The 18,135-nt window shown below is 48.2% G+C and overlaps 1 protein-coding gene across 1 annotated transcript in view; it reads left to right on the forward strand.

The window, feature by feature from the left end:
• CAPN5 (calpain 5) overlaps positions 1–12,074 on the forward strand; it is a 21,552-nt gene extending 9,478 nt beyond the window's left edge. The window contains exons 3-12 of the mRNA XM_010082815.1: positions 1,827–2,035; positions 2,457–2,649; positions 3,201–3,394; positions 4,116–4,193; positions 4,725–4,920; positions 6,099–6,221; positions 6,708–6,904; positions 7,254–7,375; positions 10,495–10,631; positions 11,892–12,074. Coding sequence (XP_010081117.1) covers positions 1,827–2,035; positions 2,457–2,649; positions 3,201–3,394; positions 4,116–4,193; positions 4,725–4,920; positions 6,099–6,221; positions 6,708–6,904; positions 7,254–7,375; positions 10,495–10,631; positions 11,892–12,074 — 1,632 coding nt within the window. The remainder of the gene's footprint in view (positions 1–1,826; positions 2,036–2,456; positions 2,650–3,200; positions 3,395–4,115; positions 4,194–4,724; positions 4,921–6,098; positions 6,222–6,707; positions 6,905–7,253; positions 7,376–10,494; positions 10,632–11,891) is intronic.
• Positions 12,075–18,135: the final 6,061 nt, after the last annotated feature.

The raw sequence follows: 18,135 nt of genomic DNA on the forward strand, positions 1-18,135 counted from the left end.
TGGTCTGGGACGGATATCTCCTGCCACCACTGACAGCACCAGCGAGTCTCAGAACCAGCCAGCTGGAAGCTGTTGCTACCAGCTCTGGCTGACAAGCTGCCTCTAATCAATGCCATAATCATTTCTAAGCCCACATTAATAGCAAGTTGATTAGCACAATGGTCCTCTGTGACAATTTATTAGGATGAGCTCCAGTCAGGAGGGAATCGATGAGGACTGATGGAGGGCTGTCTGACCTTTCCTGGCATTGTCCCAGAGGGATTCTGGGGCATTGATGTTAGCGCTCCTAGAAAACGCCAAACCCTCCAAAAGCATCTTTTTCATGGCTCTATCTTTCTACTTTTGATCCAAACAACTCAAAAGAGACAGTGAGCTCGAAGGGCTGATAGTATCATTAATATTTCACTGTAGGAGCAATGAAAGCCCTGAGCTGGATGGTTGCTTGTAGCTAGGGAGTCAGGGGGGGTCTCCAGAGAGAGGGCTCTCTGCAGGGTTACAGCTTCGTGAAGGGTTACAGCTTTGTGATGGGAGTCAAAAAAAAAAAAAAAAGCAGAAGGCTCAGGCAGCTGGACAAGGGCCAAGGCATGGTGCAGGAGGTCTCACCATGGTCTAGGACCTCCTGAAGATCCTCTTTCCAGGCAATGTAGCTGTGTCCTGTCCTATCCCACCCCAACACTCAGTGTCTCTGTAGGACAGTGATTATTTAGGCATACTGGAACACAGTTTTCCCTGTGGGCACATTGGAGCTTTTCCTTAATTAGGTCACAACATTTTGGGAGCAGAAGAAGCGAAGGTGTGGACAGTCGGTCATGTTACTGCAGCGGAATCAGCCATACTTGTCAACTCTCAACTACATTAACTGTACGTGGCATCACAGCCCACCCTGGCCATTAAATAAAAGCGTGTGTTCTTCACCCTCAACAAAAGCTCCACGAGATGGGTTAGTAGCAGGCATGCAAGTGTGTGTAGAGCCAGGGGAGTCAGCCAGTTGGTCAGAACAGGCTGTAGGTCAGAGTCAGCAGTGCATACCCTGCAGCAAAAACAATCTGTGCATTGTTTGGGGCAGTGCTTTGCTGCTTGCCTCTATGTCCTGGTTCCAGGTCAAATGCCGATTCTCTTAGATGTGGCGTCTGTGCATGGCTGTGCCCATTTCTGTCCCAGTTGCTGGGTGGATTTTCCATCCAAAGCAAAGATGGTTCCTGCAGCTATGAAGGACCTTGAACTTTTGGCAGTTACCTCTTGACAGGGAAGGGCAAGAACCTTTTGGGGATGGGGATCTTGCTTTTTCCACTTTTGTTTAGCAGAATAGATGTGTGCAGAGTGTCTGGTTGCTGTTCATTGCCACCAGGTAGATGAATACAACACTTGCTCTCGGGCCAGTTGAGTCACACCAGAATCAAGTTAGAGACTCAAAGAAGGTGCCCTCTCTTAGTGGTACCCTACTGACACTAAAATGAACAAAAATGTGGTTATAAAAATAACTGTCCCTGGTCAGACCAAAGACTCTTCTACTCCAGTAGCCTATCTACAGCAGTAGATCTACAGCAGCAGATGGCAGCAGATGTCCAGGGTAGAATTATAAGAAAAAGGACAAGGATCTTTCACTCCATCTTCCAAGGTGCAATGAAGTCTAAACTATTCCAGTACATGTTAATCTAGTCTGCGTTGGAGGAACCAGGTCCAAAATCCGGCCCCAACAGGCCATAAGCAAGTCCACCCCCCTCATATTCTTCCTTGTCTTTGCTATTGTCTGCATTAGTTCCAGGATGAGAGCCAAACCCAGCAAAAAAGGGATAACCTCGGTGCACATACCTCCTCTCTTGCAGGTCATCCCAGACTGGAAGGAGCAGGAGTGGAATCCTGAGAAACCTGAGAGCTATGTGGGGATCTTCCACTTCCAGTTCTGGCGTTTTGGTCAGTGGCTGGATGTGGTGATAGATGACCGCCTGCCCACACTCCACAACCAGCTCATCTACTGCCACTCCAACTCCAAGAACGAGTTCTGGTGCGCCTTGGTGGAGAAAGCTTATGCCAAGTAGGTACCCAGGCAGTTGGAGAACAAAGTGGGACCTGGGCACCCTGTTTTTCCTTTCTGTTCATTCATCAGTTGGTTTGCACCAGCAGAAACAGCAGCTTTCCTGGAGAGGAGCAGGACATAAGCAGACAGAAACTCTAAGAAGAAAAACCTTCTCTAGCCTTAATTTACACTCAAAGCAAAATATCCTCCACTTTTGTTTAACTAACACCTGTCCTAGGGATTTCAAGTTCCTTTTACTTTGTCCTGTGACAGCAAGAGTGCTACAAGCAGCACAGGTCTTATTTTTTCACCCTCGTTTGCTGTCCTCACCCACTGAAAGTTTTATTACAAATCTCTGTTCTCCAAGCTGCCCCCAAAAACTGTCCCAGGCCCCTTAAAATATCAAGTGTTGTTGTGCCATCCTGTCATCTTCTTCCAGGTTGTCAGGCTGTTACGAGGCCCTGGATGGAGGCAACACAGCTGATGCCCTGGTAGACTTTACTGGTGGGGTCTCTGAACCTATCGACCTGACCGAAGGGGACTACATTGCTGACGAAGCCAAGCGAAACCTCCTCTTCGAGCGCGTGTTGAAAGTGCACAACCGGGGAGGTCTCATCAGCTGCTCCATCAAAGTAAGTCATGGTGTCATGGGAAAAGGCATTTTAGGATGCAGTTATCTTACACTGCTCAAGACTTTTAAATTAGGTCAGATAAATTATGGCCAAGGGTTCCTACTTCTTCCTGTGAAAGGCCAAGGGAGCCAAGCCTGGATGCCAGCTGTCTTTATTTCTCATTACTATGTCCAACAGCCCAGATTCATCCCACCACCCTTTAAACGTTAGGAGAGGATTCACTTATGGAGAAGGGCGTTTTGGTGCCTGCATGTAGGTATCTCCAAACACTGAGTGCCAGACCTCCCATTATAACCGGTAGGTTGAGCTTTATTGTTTGACAGGATGGGACCCCAGAGACCTCATACAGCACATGAAGACCAGGGAGGATCTAGCACCTAAAATGGCATCAGATACATCTGCTAAGGCAACTGGCTCTCGCCCTGAGTGTTGATGCTCTCCTTGTCTGCTCAGAGCAACCCGCCGGGAAATCTGAGCTCTCTTTTTTCCCAGTCCCTGCAAAGGCGGTCACATCCTCCTGGTATGAGGGCTGTCTGTGTCCCCCTGCCCAGGCCACGTCAGCAGCTGACATGGAGGCCCGCCTGGCCTGTGGACTGGTGAAGGGCCACGCTTACGCAGTGACGGACGTGCGGAAGGTTCGCCTGGGCCATGGCCTGCTGTCCTTCTTCAAGTCAGAGAAGCTGGACATGATCCGCATGCGCAACCCGTGGGGCGAGCGGGAATGGAACGGCCCTTGGAGTGACACGTAAGTTAGGATGGGCAGCAGCAGCACCTTTTTTTGGTGGGAAAAGCTGGGTTGGAGCAAACCTTGAGACAGGACACAATTTAACCACATCTACACCCATAGGATAACATCGCATGGGCAGTTGCAGGATGCTGCTTCAACCCAGGTCCTAAACCTACTATTTCACTGGGGTAGATTCATTCTTTCCCCTGGGGTCCCTGGGACATCAGCAGGAGGATGGTTGTTCTTGGCAGGCCTTCTCATTAAGGCTCTGATGGGTGTTGTGGTGAAATCACCAGCACGTTCACACTAATTATAGCTCGCCTTTCCACTCCCACTCTTGTTGCAGCAAAAATAGCACCCAACAAAATCAACCTCTGCCACCGCTGACTGCTGCGGTGTCTGTGGATAGGATGAAGAACCAAGGGCTAGTGTAACCAGAGCCTTTGGCCAGTCCATTTTGTTATCTTCACTGATAGGGTTCCGATTGTACTGGCCGAACAAAATCTTGCCAGGCTGGATTCATCTCCACTGGTCAGGAAGGAAGATGAAGCTCCAAGCCATGCTGCATTCCCCCCACATTTGGAAGATGGGCTAACCAGAGCAGTGGGGGGACTGGTTGCATGGCTGGAACTTTATAAAGACCTTGTGTCCTTGACAGATCTTGCCGAAGCCAAGTAGCCTCTTGAATTCCTGTGTGTCCCCTTGTCTTCGCAGTAATGATCCTGTACTCTTCCCACAGCTCTGAGGAATGGCAGAAAGTGAGTAAAAGTGAAAGAGAGAAGATGGGGATGACGGTGGAAGATGATGGAGAGTTCTGGTGAGTTTCTCCTGGGATTTTCACCGTGGGCTGTGCCCACAGAGTCCTCCCACCCCATGAAGCATGCAAGTAATTTCTGTGCAACCAGATATCCAGAGCAAATGGCCTTCTAAGCCCTAGGATCTTTCATGAAGCCTCCTCCTTGAGCCTACAGGTATTAGCTTTGGCTGGCCATGACCCTAGGATTGCAAGCTGCTCTGTATCACACTGGGTCCAAACCATTTCACCAGAAACCGGTTATGAATGTACTTAAAGAGGGCTTATAAGAAAGATGGGGACAGACTTTTTAGTAGGGCGTGTAGTGATAGAACAAGGGGTAATGGTTTTAAACTAAAAGAGTGTAGATTTAGACTAGATCTAAGGAAGAAATTTTTTATGGTGAGGGTGGTGAGACACTGGTACAAGTTGCCAGCCATCAGCCATCAGAGGCTACCCACACACAGTCTCTAACAAGTCATCAAGAAAATCCCTGCAGTGTACTGCTCCAGGGAATGAAGCAGCATAACCCAGCTTTGTCCTTTCCTAATTTAGGATGACCTTTGAAGATTTCTGCAAATACTTCACAGACATCATCAAGTGCCGTCTCATCAACACGTCCTACCTGAGCATCCACAAGACCTGGGAGGAGGCAGTGCTACGTGGGGCGTGGACCAAAAGTAATGACCCCTTGAAGAACCGCAGTGGAGGCTGTATCAACCACAAGGACACCTTTTTGCAGAACCCCCAAGTGAGTCATGAAGCAGAGGACCTTGTGGAGCCTTCACATGTGCTTCCAAGTGTTTAAATCTGACACAGAAACCTAGAAGGCCAAAACGGCTACCAAGCCTCTAGTAGGTTAAATGTGCACATGACCATTCTCTGGCTGAGACCCCTGGCATAGCACAACTGGCATCCAGGCCAACTCTGCTAACCTTATCCCTCTTATCAGGCATTGGAACAGGCTGCCCAGGGAAGTGGTGGAGTCACCATCCCTGGAGGTGTTCAAGAAACGTGTAGATGTGGTGCTTGGGGACATGGGTTAGTGGGTTGGGTGGGGTTGGGTTGGACTTGATGATCCTTGAGGTCTTTTCCAACCTTAATGATTCTGTGATTCTATGATTATCAGGGAAACTGCATCCGAGTGCCTGGTCTTAGCACAAGCATCTTGGCACAAGCAAACAGCAACCTGTGCCACAGGGTAGCAGGGTTAGCTGTTGGCAAAGAGGGCTAGGAACTGTTTCCCACAATTTAGATGTCTGAATGATAAAGTTCCAGTTCCTTTGACCAAACCTGGGCACTGTTTAATTTACCAGGACAGGTGTAGTCTACAGGGCCATTTCCTTCTAGCTTGGCCTAGAAAAGGCCCTTCTCTGAAGTTCATCTTGTGGAAAAAGCTCTTCTGTCCAGTCCTGCTCTGAACTGGGATTCTCAGTAGCGTGAGACAAGTTGTTGTGAGTCCTTCATGTAACAAGCAGATGAAGGATGGTCTAGTCCCTTGGGGGAGTTGTCGTAAAGGATGTGGGACAGTTGTTTTCTGCTCCCAGCTCTGTGTTGGCCTTCATCGTAGGTCTCTGTGAATGTCAGTTCCTCCTTCCGTGCCATGGAGGACTTGTGGCAGACTACAAGGGGTGAAGCGTTCTGGTATGAGACTGCGTCTAGATTCCTTGGATTCTGCTGGGAAATTCAAAGACTGGATTTATCAGTCTTTTCTAAGATGAGCCAAAAATGTCTCTGGCTTGGCAAGATTATACCAAGGTCCCAGGAGGAGTGGGTGTGGAGACTCAATGTTGGTGCTGAAGCCAGGTTGTCCCTGCGGTGATGCGGATGAGGAGAAGCAGAGGCTAACTCTTCTGTGTGTCCACACCCACCCATGCTCTGTAATCCTGTCTTAGAAGTCCTCCCTCACCTTATTCCCTTTGCTTCTAGTACGTGTTTGATGTGAAGAAGGCAGAAGATGAAGTGCTGATCTCCATCCAGCAGAAGCCAAAAAGGACCAGTCGCAAAGAGGGCAAAGGAGAGAACCTGGCCATAGGCTTTGATATCCATAAGGTAGATCATGGATCCTGCATGTTGGCCTGAACCCCACCACAAATTTGTTAGTGGTGGAGCAGTACATCAGTCCTGCATGACCACTGGTGTTGTTCATTTAAGCATTAATCTGTGTGCCCCTGGGGTGCCTTCAGCACAGCCTGAGAGATTTCAGAGGTGAACAGTGACAAGTTCTCCTTGCCCAAAGCAATGGTTAGTCTGATATCCAAATGCTTAAATCCATTGGGCTTATGCTTACGTGTTGCTTAGTGGGCCCACTGTGTCAAGCTGGGATGCAAGAGACAACAAGACCCCAAGCCAACAGAGCTGGGAGAGCCATGTCCACACCTGTTTTCCATCCAGCCCAGTTGGGACCATTTTGCTGGTCTCTTAACTCCAGCTCTCTCAGCGCTGTGGGGTCAGCCCTTGCAGGTCCCCCAAGGTGGATGTTGTGACATTGTCCCTCAGTGCTGTCCTGCTGACTGTCCCGCTGTGGTCTCTGCCCAGGTGGAGCTGAACAGGAACTACCGAATGCACACCCTGCAGCAGAAAGTGGCCAGCTCCATCTACATTAACTCCCGCAGCGTCTTCCTGAGGACGGACCTGAAGGAAGGACGCTACGTCATCATCCCCACCACTTTTGACCCCGGTCACGTAGGCGAGTTCCTTCTCAGGGTTTTCACAGATGTGCCTTCAGATTGCCGGTAAGGAGCAAGAGCAGTGATGGGGAGGAGCTGGCTATTTGGAGAAAGACCTGTGCTTTTGACACATAGTTTTCCTGAGTGTAATTGGTCATAACCTTGCCTGGAGCTGGTGTTTGGCTTTCTTTCAAGTATGCCCAAGAGACAATGCATCTTTACAGGTCTTAGCACAGACATACAGAGAAGCTCCCACTCTGCTTCTAAGCATGACATGGGAGAGCATCCCAAACCTGGGATGAGGACATCAGAGTGGACAGTGCATAGTCCTTCCATCCTGCTAGGGCAAACTCTCTGGACTGCCCATGGGGTAAGGTCAGGCTCCTCTCAAAGGCCACATGTTTTTTCCCTGCAGAGAGCTGACGCTGGATGAGCCACCACACACCTGCTGGAGTGGGATGTGTGGTTACCCGCAAGTCGTGTCCCAGATCCATGTCCTCGCTGCAGCTGGGCTCAAGAATCAGGACTCCCAAGGAGGTACCGACCTCTCCCTGCCTCTTGTCTAGTCCTGGAGGAGTTAGAAGGTGGTTTTTTCAGTGGGAAAAGGGGAAGGTGGTTTCATGAGATGGGAATGTGCTGGGATTTGTTATGTCCTCAGATCTCTTTTTCAGTGAACATGCCTGATTCAGACACCAGAGGAGGAGAAAGTCCATGGAGAATCTAACTCACTTCTTGCTGTGGACATAATCTGGGAGATGTTATATTTAAGCTGTTGTCTAAGATCCTTGGGAGATCCTCCCAAAACTTCCCCAAAGCCCTTAGCAGTGGTCCTATAACAATCCAGGCTTTCCTCCTGAGTATGAGCAGCTGTAAGTGTCAGGAATCATATTTAAAGACTTTTTAGAAGGAGGACAGAGAAGCAATGGAGCAGGCTGATGTGTTGGGGTAGTCTTCATCACTGGAGGCTGGATAAATGTCTGTCACTAGAAGGGAGGTCAAACTAAGCTCATTTTGGGATGGTGTGGCTCGAGGGCCTCTCCCTCTATTTCCTGTAAGTCATGCTCTGCACTTGGCTCCTACGAGCCCTCTCAGACGACCTCAGCCACCACCAGCACAGTGCGATGTGTGTATCCATCCTTGGATCTTTAAAGGTTCATTTTCATGGTCCTACCATGCTCTGATGCAATTTTGACATCCAACACTTCTCTTGCGTGAAAGACAACAGCAGGACCATGCCTCATCATGTCCTGCAGCCACACAGAACCTCATGGCAAGAGCCCCATGTTCAGTCCTCCTGGGGCATCTGGACCAAGAAACCCAGGGGTAGTGATAACTAGTACTGGAAGGTCATTGAAGTAGGGATGAAAGGCCTAGAGGTTGTGATTAAGAAGCAAATGCCCTTCCACCACAGGAATGGAACAGATCCTAGCCTTTCTCCCCCATCTCCTGAGCCAAGGCAATGTGTTGAATGTGGCAAGTTTTAGCCAGGCACGTATAAAACTAATTTAAAATAAAAATTTAAAATAGAAAATTTAAAATAAAAATAAAATAAAAATTGAAGAATTAAAATTTAAAAAATCTAAATTAAAAATGTACTTCAATTTTTTTTTCACTAATTGTTAATATCAGGGCTCCATATCATGAGAACCCTGAAGTGATGAGCAGGATCCTTCCTTAGGGCAAGGACTAGCCCAATTTGCTTATTTATCACATGCCAAAAAAGGAGTCCTCCTGTCCTGTTTGGTGTTTGGGGAGGGAGTTTTATCCTAGGTAGGTTGCTTTTACTTGGGTTACTCAAAATAGCTGAGCGTGTCTGTAGCAATGCAAAGAAATCTGTAGACATGAGTCTCTGAACTGTCCGCAGAAACAAGGAGATTTATCTTTCCTTCAGACAAGGGTGCATGTGGGTTCTGGAGCCATAAAACTTTTTTTCAGCAAGAGGCTTTTTCCAGTTGATTTTCAGCTGTTCAGCTCCCACCACCAACAGCCTGCATGTTTGGTGCTTTCCAGTGCAATGGTATCTCTCACATCTCCCAGCCCAAACCTTTCACACGACTTTGGAAACAGTGATGGGAATTTGGCTCCGGCTGATGGAATATGAGGATTTAATGGGACATCCCAAAAGACAAGGCTAGCTTGGAAAAACAGCTGTGAGATCCAGCAGCTGTGTCTCACCAGGGGAGCAAGGTCCTTGCAAACAGAAAGCTAGCAAGGAGGTGGTCTGGCAAGCAAAGATGTGGTTCTTAAATCCCTGGCCCTCAGAAGGTGGTGGTTTGTTCCTTCTCATTTCCACATTTTCCTTGGACAAGAAAACTCATCCACCTGGTCTGTGTTTCCATCCTAACCACTAAAGCTCAGGGTGAGAAAATGCATTCTGGCAGTTAATTTTCCATAGCAATAGCTCGTTCTCTGCTGAAATTCCCCATACGAGCACTTGTTTCATAAGGGGAAAATGTTCACTAATGAGGGATTCTTTCCCTCTCCTGGAAGCTCAGGTACCATCCAGCTGTGGGCTGGTAGTCTGTGAACTTGGTAACTTTACTCTCCATCTTTGTGGCCTGCTTGTCCCCCATGACTGTCTTGTTCCAACTGGGATATCGCAGTAACTTTCCTTTCCCACTTACTCCTCCACTTCCCACTCATTGCCCCTCAATGCCCAATCTTTCTCTTCTCCATGTGTCTCACTACCGCCATTGGTCCTTTTTGACATTTTGATCTTCTCCCAGAATTCTTGCCCACAGCAAATACTCAAAGAACCACCTTCACCTCTTTAAACAGCCTGGCCTTGAACCCCTCCAGGGATGGGGCGTCCACAGCTTCTCTGGGCAACCTGGGCCACTGCCTCACCCCCCGCACAGTGAAAAATTTCTTCCAATATCTAACCTAAATCTCCCCTCCTCCAGCTTCAACCCATTCCCCCTCATCCTGTCCCTGCACCCCCTGATCCAGACCCCCCCCCAGCTCTCCTGTAGCCCCCTTTCAGCACTGGGAGGTGCTGGAAGGTCTCCCCGGAGCCTTCTCTTCTCCAGGCTGCACACCCCCAACTCTCTCAGCCTGTCCTCATGCAGGAGGTGCTCCAGTCCTCGGACCATCTTCATAGCGTCCTCTGGACTTGCTAATTATCACCTTAACGTAAAACCAAGGTTAGCCTGGCTTGGGTGTCTATGAGCTGCAGTGGAAGCAAGTGGGTTTTGCAGCTTGATGCCCTTGCCTTCTTGGTGTTTCCTTGTGTGAAACAACCTCTGTGAGCCTGTTTCTGTTCTCCATGGCCTTATTTCTGCTTGCTTTCATCAGAGCAAATCCTGAAAGGAGAGTCAAGCAGGGTGGTGTCTTCCATGAAAGATATATCCCAAAGGTCAGGAGGATTTGGAGTGATGAAGGAATGTTTATGTAGAATATGGGGTCAAGGAACAGGTGGCCATTTCATAGCAGTCCATCACCACCTGCTGCCCAGGGACAATATCACCCAACAGAAGTAAGCCTGAGCTCAACAGCTGAGCTTTATGGGCAGCATCTGGGGTATGACGAGCTCTTTGGCAGATATCTGTCTCCTCTGGTGGGGTACGGAGCAAAAGCGCTGTGTGACACCCCTGGAAAAGGGCTCTGAGGGATTACAGGAGCTACAACAAAGCAAAAATTCCCTTTTGTCTCCCCAGGAGCTGACCCTTATGTGATCATAAAATGTGAAGGGCAAAAAGTTCGCTCTCCAGTGAAGAAGAACACGTTGTCTCCAGAATTTGACGTGAAAGGGCTCTTCTACCGCAAGAAACCAGGACAACCCATCATTGTTCAGGTACCCAGCAGATGAGCAGTGAGCCAAGGGATGGAGACCCTCTCTCACTTGAACCCCCCAAACCTGTCCTCTCCTCATGCTATCCACAGCAGGTCTGTTCCCCAAGACTGAGCATCATCAGTCACCCTCTCACCACTGCAGCTGGGTGGTGACATCTGGTTGCTGTGACCATATACCAGCTCATAAACCAACCTGGGGGGTGTGGTGGGGCTCGAATGAGTGGGGTTCACAGAGGTTCTGTGGATCCCCTTGGGGCAAATTATGGTGAAATGACACCCAACAATTGAATACTGGCTTATAACTTTAGTGCATATAATTATTCAGGGAAAAAGGGAAACGTTGGATGTAAAATGTAGTGGAATTACGAAAAAGAAACGACTTGGTAAAGACAACTCATAACAATAATACTACCACCTACTGACAATACTAAAACTTACAATACTATAGCCATTAATGGTGTAATGATCACTTATTATCTCTAAAAAGAAAAACTTGTAATTGCTTATTGATACTGAAAAGAGGAAAAGCAGCACGTTATAGTATTACCATTATGTGCCAAGAAAATAGAGACAGGGAGAGATAAAGAGATGCTTGAAGAGAAAAGAGAAAGGAAAAGGAGAGAGAAGGAAAAGTTACCAGAAAGAATTTTCACCACCCAAGGTCCAACGATGATGGTCAAGGTCTCAGGAGTTCTCAGGTGATGGGTCCGTACCCCTCCCTTTGTTTATTCACCTTTTATAGACTAAAGTTCTCGATTCTCCACCTAACTTTCTTCAATTAGCATAGGAAGCAACAGAGGTGTCTCCTTAATGAGCATAGAAAGCGGAGAGGGGTGTCTTCTTAATTAGCACAGGAATTTTGGCTAAACTTTCCTTGCTGGTGCCCCAGTATTGAGGGGGGGCAAGGGAAAGAAGCAAGATTTTCTACTTCGTTGTAGGGTAGCAAGGGAAAATGACAAGATTTGCTACTTTTTGCATACCTCACTTCTTATCAGCATGGAATATAATTACAGTCTTTCGCAACTGAAATGTTTGAGACCATCACAAGGCCTTCAAACAATCACCTTTCATACCAGGGCTTTACACTGGTAAATGCATGTCCCTTGCCCCTCTCACTTACAGAGCAAACCCCATGCACACATCGACCACCTCCACACCTCCAGCTCCAAGCAGGTCCCCAAAAACCCCTTCTCCTCTCCGGTGTGTGAAGTTTGTCTGCATCCCTCAAAGAGTTTCCCTCGTATATGTTTTGTTTCCCCAGATCTGGAACCACAACTTAATAAGTGACGAGTTCTTGGGCCAAGTGGTGCTCACGGCAGATCCCAGTGACCGGCAGTTGGTGCACACTCTGCATCTCCAGGACAAGGGCAACAGGAGGTCAAACGATCTCCCTGGAACCATCGCCGTGAGGCTGCTCAGCAGTAACGTCCTCACCAACGTCTAAGGACTCAAGGGGTCTTCTTCTGGTGCCACGGATGTGTATATAAACATGCACAGATCCATACATATATATATATACACACACGCAGAGCCTACCTACTGTCTGCAAAACATATAGGAACTACGCATGCATTCCACTCCAAGGAGCCAGTCTCGTGTTTTTGATGTTAAAAAAAATGGTGCCTTTTCGGGGAACCGCAACGATCCTTCTGCTGGCATCCTCTGCAGCCCCCATCACCACCGGCTGCCCCGTGGGATCGCTGAGAGCACGCCGTGTGTCCCGACAGCCAGATGCCCTGGTGCTGTTTGTTTACACAGGCTGGCACACACGTGCCACCATGCACACGTGTGGCCACCGCGGTCCCACCGGCTGCTTCAATGCGTCTTCGATGTGTCTGCTTGTTTCTAGAGTAGTGTGCGTGGAGTCGTCTCCTGTGAAATTCCCATTTGATTGCTTCTCTGTGGAGGCATCTCGGCAAAGGAGAAGTGGAAAAAATAGATTTGAGACACCTCCAGGGATGGGGCATCCACAGCTTCCCTTTTGGGGAGACCTTTTGGGTGTTTTTCTCGGTATGGGTTTGCATACTGCAACTGGAAGGAAAATGCACGGAGGCAATCCCAAATCCCAGGGGCAACAAGACTAAAGGCTCCATCATCTTAGGGACAAGCTGTCTCCTCCTGAGTCTTGTTCAACCCCATGCAACTCTGAAGGATGCAAGGATGCCAACAACCATGGTGGGACAACTGTTCTCTGGGGGTCAAGTTTTTGAATCAGTCTGGACTCAGCTCCTGCGTGTGCCTCTCGAACTGCCACGGTGCCTGCTGTCCCCATGTCTTCATGCAGCTTCCATCCCAAGAGCTCACCCCACCCTGGGGTGGGTTGTCTGCTGGGGCCATTCAGTGTTTAGATAAGAGGAGATTGGTTCCTCTGAAGGCCAAAGCATCAGGTCCAAGGGATGAGGAGCTTTGCTTATAGGCTCCATTGTTACTGCCCCATAGACATCATTTCTCGGTGCCTCGCTTTCCCAAATTATTTTTAAAAATAGTGGGATTTTAGCTTGTACTGGAGGAGAGGAGCGCTGCTCCCAGTGCAGCCTGAAAATGCTGGGAATGTTTAATTCATACCAGTGTCCATCTCTCACCTTTCATTTCCAGTCTGTTGGTCCAGAGGATGAGTTGCACCGTGCTAGAGCCAGTCTCACAAGCACAACCCAAACGCATCCTCAGGGCCATGCCTAGAGCCGTGCTCTGCTCCTGTTTGCCATGAGGACTGGGTTTATTTTCCTTATTCCACTGGGTGGCAGAATCCAGCTTCCTATAAACCATCCTGGATAAGCCAAACAACAATCCCTTGTCTGCCCTTTCAGCAGCTGATCAGGACAGGTTTGAAAACATTTTTTTTCTCCTGTTGTGTTTTTTTTTATTCCTGTGCCTTTAAAAATGGTGCAAGTTAAGGGATTTTTTTCTGCCAGATTTTCTAACAAGTAAGTCTTTTGCAGTCACCTGCGTGCAGGAGCAAGTGGAAATTAATACATATGATGTAATCTTGGTGAAGTTTGGCCTGAGCAGAGTCCTCTGCCTGCAAGGATGAGTGAAAAGGAAAGACTTCTTTTGCCATAGCAAGCAGGGTTTCTGTTTGTCCTACTAAATGCCCATGTTTATGCTGCAAGTCTGTATTTTTTTTTTAAATTCCCTAAAGATATGCTAAGTCTGTAGCATGATAAGATGTTCCCCAAAGTCACATTAACTGCCAGCTCAATTCTCAGTGCATCCAGAAGCATAGAGTACAACATCATCAATTTTTGCAGGCTGATGTTCCCCTTTCCTCATCTTCAGAGTTTACCTCCTGTGGTTATGAGTTGGTTTTTTGACCGAATTGCCTATTTTCTTATGTCTTGTTTTCCAGGGCTTAGAGGCAAGCGGTTGCCCCCAGTATGCTCTTTCCAGGTCTCAGTTATTCCTGGCTTGTGCTGAGCATCCTCCACCTCCTGGTGCCATCAGTGGGACCTGGCTAGTTCAGCATCTTGCAGAATTGGCTCAAATATTCCTACTATGATAAAGTGACATTTTGACCCCCCAGGTCTAAGCAAATCCTTGAATTTGGGCAGCCCGATTCAGAGATATTTTTATTTTATTCTGATTTTGTTCATGGGACTCATCATTGAAAATATACGGAAGCATCATTGCGGGGTCAGAATGCATGATTTAGGTCTTAGGAGAAGATCTCATGGGCTCACGTTCATAGCGGTACATGAGATGGACTGTGATGCCTAAAGATACCTGACCTGGCAGGGAGAAACAATTTAGTTAAGGGGAAACATCACAGGAGCTTTGCACCATCATCATCAGATGGGGGAGCCAGCCTGCCTGCATTAGCCTCATTTTCTCAGGAAATCAGGCTACTGATAGCTTTGGCAAACAAGAGCCATTTGGCCAGGAGTGCCCTGACACGTGCCAAACTGCACCGGGATCCCCAAGGAACGGCGCTGAAGCTTGCCGAGGAGTAGCAATGCCCTGGTAACCATGGGCAGCCTCCTTCCTTCCTACTTGGGAGAATCAAGCCATAATGAGAGGAAAGGCAGCTTTTTAATAGCTTCTTAAAAAAAATAATCATCATATTCTATCAGGACCAAAATGTCTTAAGTTTAGTTATATTTGTCCTTTTTTTTTAAAAAAAAAAAAACTTTTGAAAAGTTAAAGCAGAAGCCTTCTTTGCCCTACATTTACAATGGAAAAAAAATTATTTTTGTTGGGTTTTTTTTTGGTTTTTTGTAGAGCAGATGGGGGAGGGCAGTTATTGAATGCCATTGCTAATGTTGATGCCTTGTCTCTTTGAATGAAGTAAACAGAAATATTCAGGGTTTTTGAGGGGAGGGCAAGTCTGATAAGCACTTTCCAGTCCCTCCCAGATGGCGTAGGCCATGTCTCTGATTTATTTTCCATTTCTTTTGTTAATCATTTCAATGGTTGGAAGTAGCCTGCCATTCCACGCTGTGGGATCCATTTCTTTTTGACGTCTGCACGTTAAAACAGGCTACGACTTGTCTTCATCTCCAAAGGCACTGACGTGTCATGCTGCACAAGATCAGAGTGGTCCAAACAGAAAGCAAACGTTGTACAGCTGTAAACCTCCTATAAATAAATTGTGTATATTTTATTCAGACTCCCTACCTTTAAGCTGCCATATTCTTCCAGAATGCTTTGGATGGGCGCAAGGTGGCTCTGTAGAGCCTTATTGATTTGCTCGATTCACTAAACTCCATTCCAGTTACTCAGTTTTCTGAGTTTACCAGTTATTCCAGTTTTCTCTGTGGACTTTGAGACTGAGGCAAGGCAATCTGCAGGAAGGTTTTACGCAAGGTTGCGCTCACGTTCACTGGGAAAAGGCATAGAGGGGAAGGGTAACCTCCTCTGACTGTAAAACCTTTGCATCCTATGCCTCAGAGTCACCACAATGCAGGGAACTTGGTTTTCTGAGCCTCACCTGACTCAGAAAAAGCTCTGGAGATTGCTTATATATATATTTCCAACCCTAACCATTCTATGATTCTATTATTATATATGTGTATACATATATGTATAAATTGTGGACAAAGCATCAGTAAGATGTGATTTTGGGTGGCTTTCCCTCAAAGAACAAACCTGCAGATTGCACATTGGGAACATTTGAAAAGCAAAAAGCTTGTCCCTGCCCATGGGAGTCTCCAGTCTTGCAGCTGTGACACACCACTCTAACGCGCTGGCCCTTGGGTCTTGCTCCCATCTCAGGTTCCAGTCCCCAGCTCCATCACCTGCCTGTGCTTGAGGTCTTTGTAGCATGGAGGAGCTGTGCCCTTCTTGGCTGTGTGACACCTCCAGCCCAGGGACACCGCCCTGCTTGCCCAGAGAAGCTGTGGATGCCCCATCCCTGGAGGGGTTCAAGGCCAGGCTGGATGAGGCTTTGAGCAACCTGGGCTAGTGGGAGGTGTCCCTGCCCATGGCAGGGGTTGGAACGAGATGAGCTTTAATGTCCCTTCCAACCCTAACCATTCTAAGATTCCACGATTCTGCATCACATCCTCAAGAGCCTGAAGCAGGCTACTGGAAAAAGCCTTTTTATTGTGGAGCAGGGTCGCCCATCCAGATCATACTGCTCCTGGGATCATCCCCTGGGACAAAGTGTGTCACCAAACCCTAGATGGAGAAAGGAGCATCCCACTCCCCTGCCTCCATCACTCAAACAGCTTGCAAGAACCATTCTTCAGGGAGGAGCTTTACAAACATCTCAACCTCACAAACATTCTAATACTCTCCTTGAGGATGTCCTGAGCAGTAGACATGGCTGAGCACCTGCGGGCTGTGATGCTTGTTGCTGGATATAGCACAAGAGCTCTGGTGTGGACCAGGTGTCTTTACGGAGCTCTGCTTTGTGCACATTAAAAGAATAAGGTCTGTTCAAGCCTGGATGAGCTGCAAATCATCCTGTAGTTACGAAGATCATGGTTCCCCACCAGAATCCACATCTCAGTTTCTCTGGTATCAAGGCAATGTGCTTGAAAGCGGAGGTTGCTTTGCAGGCAGTATCCAGCCCAGGCTCCCCAAGGGTCCTGCAGCACCTCCTCATCCCTTCGGCTCCCCCCAGGGATTTCCACTCACCAACATTAAACTTCAGAGTCTCCTTTTGACCTGCAGGAGCATCTTCAAGGATCAACAAACATCTTGCCATGGTAGCAAGATGAGGCTAGAATATTTCTCCTTCACCCTGGTCGCCTACAACCAGCAGCTTCCCACCCTCACACCCACATACCATCCTCCCACATGGATACGAGCCTCCTGCTGCTCAAAAGGACCAGGGATTACTAAAAAGAAGGGCTAACAGAGTTCAGCAAGGGGATGGGTTCATTGCCTGTCCCTCAGAGCTGCTCAGGTGCTACCACACCCTTGGCCAATGTCCCAGGTATTAAACACCAAGGGATCAGCCTGCAATCCACAACAGCCATCCAAAAGCTCCTTATGCTCTTCAAAACCCACCTCCAAACCCAAGGATGCAGGCAGAGGAGCATGTCCATCCCCGTGTCCCTGGCAGAACCTCCCTTGGTACTTTCCCACACACCCATGGGACTTGCTGGGCACAAGAAGAGGCTGGACCCTTTCCAGGCGCATAGGATGCGAAGCAAACCCCGGGCACAGCTAATACCTGCCCTCGTATCCGCACAAACCACATTGGCACAGTGAGTAGGGCTTGAGTAAAAGCAGGCATGGCCCCAGGTGGTCATAAATCATCTCTCTTGAGCTTAAAGTGAGTTAAGTCTATTCATAGCTGGATCCCACGACAGGGCTGGGCAGTGGCTGGGAGGGCTAGGGAAAGGACAGGGTGGCTGAGCTGTGTCTTCTCCCACATTTGGAGCAGAATTTGGAGGATGGAGGCTCCCTCTTGTTGTTCCTTATTTCTGCAGTATCACAAAGAAAATTCAACCATCCTGGTCCCCAGGAGGACTCCAGGCCACCTTGTTCCAGCATGGAGCTTAGAAACATCTTGTGTGTTAAAGCTGAAAAAAAAATAAAAATAGAAAAAAAGAAAAACAGGAAAAAAAGGTGTGTTTTGCACCATTCAGTAACTAAAATTCCATGTTTTGTACCAAAGTAAGAAACCTTGGTGACGCTGCATAGCAGAGTTAAAAGCCAACCGCACCTTTCTCAGCAGGAGAGAAAAGACACCAGCCCAGATTTGGGCAGGGACTCACCAGGTCAGAGTTAAGCTTCTAGGCAAAACCTCAGCTCTGAGTTTCCTGGTCCTCAAGCATTTTTCCCTCCCAGTTTCCACATTTACAGTCACAGGCTGGTACATCCAAACCAGAACACCAGTCAGCTCCTGGCCCCATCCCACAGGACCTCCATATGGTCCCTTGCATGCCCCTGAGACCTCTTTGCATGGGGCAGAGGCGTCCTCCCAGCCACCCCTTTGCCCAAGAAGCCGTCAGAGCTCTGCAGAACGACTTAAAAAGGTGCTTTAAACAGCAGCAGGGCTCTTCACGGGTATCCCAGGCAGACCCCAGGGATGCGGGAAGATGCATCTTTGGGGCGTG

The sequence above is a fragment of the Pterocles gutturalis genome, unplaced genomic scaffold (genome assembly GCF_000699245.1).
Source record: "Pterocles gutturalis isolate BGI_N339 unplaced genomic scaffold, ASM69924v1 scaffold3680, whole genome shotgun sequence".
In the NCBI taxonomy this organism is placed as follows: domain Eukaryota; kingdom Metazoa; phylum Chordata; class Aves; order Pterocliformes; family Pteroclidae; genus Pterocles; species Pterocles gutturalis.